Here is a 6276-nt window from a genome sequence, read left to right on the forward strand (position 1 = left end):
GAATGTATGTGGGGAGTTCCTGGACTAGGGGGGATGGACAGTGTCGAGGTAGGTAGAGATGAGTTCAGTGGGGCAGGAGCATGCTGAGACAATGGGTCGGCCAGGGTGGTCAGGCTTGTGGATCTTGGGAAGGAGGTAGAACCGGGCAGTGCGGGGTTCCCGGACTATGAGGTTGGAAGCTGTGGGTGGGAGATCTCCTGAGGTGATGAGGTTCTGAATGGTCTGGGAGATGATGGTTTGGTGATGGGGGGTGGGGTCATGGGCGAGGGGGCGGTAGGAAGAGGTGTCCTCGAGTTGGCATTTGGCTTCAGCGATGTAAGGTCAGTACGCCAGGCGACCACTGCGCCCCCTTTATCTGCTGGCTTGTTGGTGAGGTTGGGATTGGAGCAGAGGGATTGGAGGGCTGCGCGTTGTGAGGGTGATTGTGAGGGTGAGAGGTTGGAGTGGGGGAGGGGGTTAGACAGGTTGAGGCAGTTAATGTCCTGGCGGCAATTGGAAATGAAGAGGTCGAGGGCAGGTAATAGGCCAGCGCAGGGTGTCCAGGTGGATGCATCATGAGAGAGCTGAAACGTATTTTTTGGTTGTTTTGCAACTATATTATAGTGTTACTGGACAAATGCTGCCAGACCTGCTGCGTTTCTCCAGAAATTTTTTTTGTTTCAGAATTTCTGCACCTGCACTTTGTTCACTTTTATGTAGGGGCTTCTGAAGCTATCTCAAAGCTCTGCTTAAGTCTCCCTGTAACTTAATTTCATAATTTTACTGTACATGCTAATGAAGTTAAATTTTACTAACTTGGTTTTCAAATTTCCTTTTAAGGTCAAAATGAAAGAAAGAAAAAGAAAAAAGTTCTTTCTATCTTCAAAAGCTCAGCAGAAGAATATTAAAGTAATTGGACAATGGAAGTCAGTGAAAATAGATCCAACCTTCCTTGGTGATGAAGATTTTGGGGATCTGGTTTGTTTTGAAGAGCTTACAGATTATCAGTTGGTTAGTGCTGGCAAGTTGACAGATGAAGAAACAAGAAAAAGAAAGTCCAATATTTCGGAGGTGCCAGAATGTTCAAAGAAGCAGAAAATCAGTGGTGATGAGTTACCAGAATCGATACAAGCCACAAAGAAAAAGATGAACAAAAAGACCACTGTTGACCAGACTCTGGGTGAAGAGGGGATTACTGACTTCTCTGAGGATATGAATCAGCTTGAATGTTCAGATAAAAATGAAACAGTAGGGGCAGAAACAAATGTTACTGCAGTTTCGAAGAAAAAGCAAAGGAAGAGGAAGAAAAAGAAGTCTGTAGTTTCTCAGTCCTCCACTCCAGCCATGAAAGTGAAAAATTGGACAATGCATCATTCCTGTTCATCTGAGCAGACAACTGATATTTCTGCCTGGAAAGACCTATTTGTCCCAGAACCAGTACTCTGTGCCCTTAGTTCTCTTGGTTATACTACTCCTACTCCCATCCAAGCCCTGGTACTGCCACCTGCTATTCGAGACAAATTAGACATTCTTGGTGCTGCAGAAACAGGTTAGTGTAATAATTCTGTTATATAGTGTACAGTATAAGGTTATTAATAAACTACATATGTTGGTGTCTGCCGGTTACTGATGTATCCAAATGGCTCGATTTTGGTTACGTCTTCATATGAAGTTATAAATGAAAATTCATCACCTTTTGAAGAACATGAAATGGCTACTTTAATTTAGTTTTTTTAAATGATTTCTATTGTCCTATAGCCAATGAAGTACAGTATAGTCATTATGTCATTGGCCATATCTTTTGTGACATGTCTGTCCAGGGGTGCAGTGGCAGCTGCCTGTCACAAAGATGGCTCTGTCAGAAGCAAAATAGTAACCAGCTGCGCTGTTGCCCACACCCATGCCCCCAACTAAATTGATTGGGAGAGGGTCCAAGAGGAAGAGGCCAAGACAGCACAGGGGACTTTTCTGAAAAATAATTTGCAGTACATAAAAGTGGGATAGTCATCATTCACTAGCACTGGCATCACTGCACAGAAAGTAGTGATTCAGCAGCATATACACAAATGAATACTGAATGCTACCATGGCCAGCATTGTATGCCACAGTGACCATTTCAGCATTCAAAGTAATTACTTTATATGTAGTTAAATACAATAGTTGCTTTGCCATCAACAAGGTCACACAAGTTGCATATAAGGTAATGGACTACATAATCTATTTGGGTAGTGGTACTTTAAAACTTAGAGAACCTCTGGCTGTTTTTATTTTCAAATCATGCCATGGTATTATTCATATCCAGCTGAGTAGGCAAATAAGGTCTTGGTTAAACGTCACAACTGAAAAATGTCACCTCAAATGGTGCAACATTCTATTACTTTGAAGTATATATCGTGTGCTCAGGTACTACTGTACAGCTTGAGCTTGAAATCACAATCAAGAGGTATGGAGTAAATTGTCGAAGCTGTGGTTGGCAGATGCCTGGGTCTTGATGGATTTTTTTTATTACTTACATGCTGCCACTAAATGAGTATTATCCCAGTGCATAATATAAAAACGTACTTCCTCAAAAACTACATTTCTGCTTTTTTCCCGTTGGTTGTATCCTTGTGTCATGATTTTAAATTAGACTTTCCAAAGTAACTATATCATGATATTAAAAAGTAGTAATGATTGTATTAGCCTCATCAGCTTGTGTTTTTACTGTATCTGAGTAAAATCAAATAAACATGCAAAATATATGCATCATTATTATGTTAAAGTGATTTTTCTAATGTGCTGAACAAAATATAACAACTCTGGGACTCTTGATTATAAGTGTATACGTTTACATTCATGAATTTTCATGTTTTTGATTTGATGACTTAAGATGGATTAGTTTACTCTTTCTCTAATTTTTTTTATGTTCTTAACTTAAAGGCAGTGGTAAAACACTGGCATTTGCTATTCCCATGATTCACCTTATTCTAGAATGGAGGAAGGCTAAAGATGCTAAATTGAAAACAAGCGAGGAAGTACAGCAAGGCATCCAAGATACAAATGACAGTTACAATGCAGTCAGTGATGTATTGAAAAACACTAGCGAACACCTGGAGGAAGATGAGGAAGTGGATGGGATTAAAGAGAAACCTGAAGAGAATGAAAGCTCTGTAAAAGTGATCAACCATGTAAATTTAGATTCTCATGCAGCTTCCAATATTGAAAATCCACTATTGGGCCTTGTCTTGACTCCAACAAGAGAATTAGCTGTCCAGGTAAAGCATCATATTGATGCTGTTACCAAATTCACTGGTAAGTGTGCAATAGCTATGCAAAACTTAAAAGTATGGCAGGATGTAATTATTTGCTCAAGCGTAACTTTGAACTGGTGGGGGAATGATGTTACTATTCAAGTGTCATGTTTTACAGAACTATATTACAGACAGTCATAAATACCTATAGTTGTTCTATTTAACACTTTTCTTTCCATTTGGTAGTTACTGGTATTTGGAGTAGACTAATAGTAATCCAGTTGCGAGACAGTAATACTTTTGTGAAGACTCACTGATTTTCTTACAAGATACTCAGTAATGTTATAACATGAAACAAAATTTAACTGTAGTGTCCTTCATGCTTCATTCTTGATTTAAATTTGATTCACAAATGGAGGCTACAGAGGTATGGAAACAATAGTTTTATTTTTAACTAGCTCTTTCATTTAATGTATACAGGCACTTAAAACTTTCTTAGATGAATTGCCTTGTCACCTTTTGTTAACATAGGAGAGAAAGGATAGTAAATTCGAAGAAATATTGAAGTGTGGATGCTGGGGTTAACAATTGCATGCTATGTTAATTTTATATCAAATGCCATTGTTAATTATGGAACATTAGTATTACACTGTAATGTTGCATAAGAATTATAGATCCGAGTTGATCACTGTTAGTTCTTAATCTCAACCATTCCAGTAAGAGTGGCTCTTCTTTGGAGATTGATGGAGAAAGAAACCTGCCAATTGAATAAACTTTGTCTATTCTGTATCTTTTACATTGGTTATGCCTACACTATAGAAGTAGACTGTTTTGTTTAAAGACCAACTGTGAGAAGAAATAGTCAGATTTAAGTTAATGTAGTATTGGAATAAAACTTATTCTGTATGCTGTACATATACTGTTGTAGCTTTCAGATTGCATCCAATGCAATTTGAAAACAACAACTGTATGTGGAAGCACCAGTTTTCCCACTAATTTTGTAGGCAATGTAAACAGTAGGAAACGCTGGTCACCTTGAGGTTCTGATTTAATTTAATTGTGCAAAGACAGACCGTGTTCCATAAAATTGGATGGGATATATAAAAAGGCAAATGATCAAAAAATAAATTAAGGAAATCGAGAGTACAAGAGAAAGCTAGCCAGGAATAAAAGGACAGATAGTTTGTGTTCTTCTAATTAAAGAAGAGTTAACAAAGTGAACATTGATCTTCTAGAAAGTGAAACTAGAGAATTGATAATGCAAAATAAGGAAATGGCAGGTGAATTAAAGAGGTATTTTGCATCAGTCTTCATGAAACACAATGTAGGTAACATTCTCGAAACAGCAATAAATCAGGAAATGGAAGGTAGGGAGAAACTCTGAGTGGTGAGCAGGGGAGCTTGAAATCACAATCAAGAGGTATGGAATAAATTGTCGAAGCTGTGGTTGGCAGATGCCTGAGTCTTGATGGATGTTTTTTAATACTTACTCGTGGGACTTGGGCATTGGCTGGCCAGCATTTGTTGCCCATTTATAGCTGTCCTTGAACTGAATAGTTTGCTCAGCCGTTTTAGAGGGCAATTGAGAGTAAACTACATTGCTGTGGGTTTGGGGTCACATGTAGGCCAGACCAGGTGAGGATAGATTTCCTTTCCTGAAGCTAGATGGGCTTTTCTCACAATTGAAAATGGTTTCATAGTCTTCAGTAGATTCTTAATTGCATATTTTTATAGAAGTTTTACATTTTTAAATTGATCTTTTTAATTGAATTCAAACCTGGTGCCCAAAACATTAGCTGCATTTCTAGATTATTTGTGATAATACCTCTGGGCTAACACCTCCCCACTAGGATTTCACCCTAGTGAGACAGTGAATGTATTAGTTTTAATTGTCTACAATTCCCTAGATTTGGGAACAGTTGTATTAAATGGAGAGAGCAAATATAACTCAATTATTCAAAAAATGTGTTGAATCATAGCTTAACATCTGTCATAAGGAAAATATTGGAAGCTATTATCAAAGAAGTCATATGGATAGGTTCATGGTAATTGGTTAGAGTCAACATAGCTTTATGAAAGGGAAATCATGTTTGCCCAATCTGTTGGAGCTCTATTGAGGAGATTATGTGCTGTGGTTAAACAGGAACTAATGGATGTCCTGTACTTGGATTTCCAAAAGGCATTTAATAAGTGGTTATCAAAGGTTATTTGTAGGTAGATACAGGCGGGGGTTGATGGTGATAGGTCAGAGCGGAGGGTGGCGTGGATAGATGGGAAGGAAGATGGACAGGTGGGACAGTGCAAGAGGGCTGTGCCGGGTTGAATCTTGGATGGGGAGGGGACAGGAGATGATGAAACAGGTGAAATTAATGTTGATGTCATGTGGTTGGAGGATTCCATGGCGAAAGATGAAGTGTTCTTCCTCCAGGCCTTGAGTGGCTAGATTTTGACAGTGAAGGCAGCCCAAAACTTGCATGTCTTTGGCAGAGTGGGCGTTGAAGTGGTTGGCTACAGGGCAGGGGGGTTGTTTGATCCGTGTCCCAGAGGTTGTTCTCTGAAATGTTCCGTGAGTTGGCGTCCTGTCTCCCCTATGTTGAGGACTCCACATCGAGAGCAATGGCTCAATGTGGACATGTACTTCAAACCTACCAACTCCCACAGCTACCTGGACTATAGCTCCTTTCCCCCCCCGCCCCCCCCAATAAAACTGCTATCCCTTACTTCCCAATTCCTCTGCCTCCACCATATCTTTGAGGAAGACTGTATCGATGACTGTATCGGCGCCGCCTCGTGCTCCCACGAGGAAGTTGAACAGTTCATCCACTTCACCAACACCTTCCACCCCGACCTCAAATTCACCTGGACAGTCTCAGATTCCTCCCTCCCCTTCCTCGACCTTTCTATTTCTATCTCAGGCGACCGAATCAACACGGACATCTACTACAAACCGACCGACTCCCACAGCTACCTGGACGACACCTCCTCCCATCCTGCCCCCTGTAAAAACGCCATCCCATTCTCCCAATTCCTTCGACTCCGCCGCATCTGCTCCCAGGAGGACCAGTAC

The 6276-nt window shown here is 40.2% G+C and overlaps 1 protein-coding gene across 1 annotated transcript in view; it reads left to right on the top strand.

Moving 5' to 3' along the window:
* Positions 1–6276, top strand: part of ddx24 (DEAD (Asp-Glu-Ala-Asp) box helicase 24) — a 31959-nt gene that overhangs the window by 17014 nt on the left and 8669 nt on the right. The window contains exons 2-3 of the mRNA XM_043697174.1: positions 820–1528; positions 2899–3270. Coding sequence (XP_043553109.1) covers positions 820–1528; positions 2899–3270 — 1081 coding nt within the window. The remainder of the gene's footprint in view (positions 1–819; positions 1529–2898; positions 3271–6276) is intronic.

This window comes from Chiloscyllium plagiosum, chromosome 10 (assembly GCF_004010195.1).
Source record: "Chiloscyllium plagiosum isolate BGI_BamShark_2017 chromosome 10, ASM401019v2, whole genome shotgun sequence".
NCBI classification, from domain to species: Eukaryota; Metazoa; Chordata; class Chondrichthyes; order Orectolobiformes; family Hemiscylliidae; genus Chiloscyllium; species Chiloscyllium plagiosum.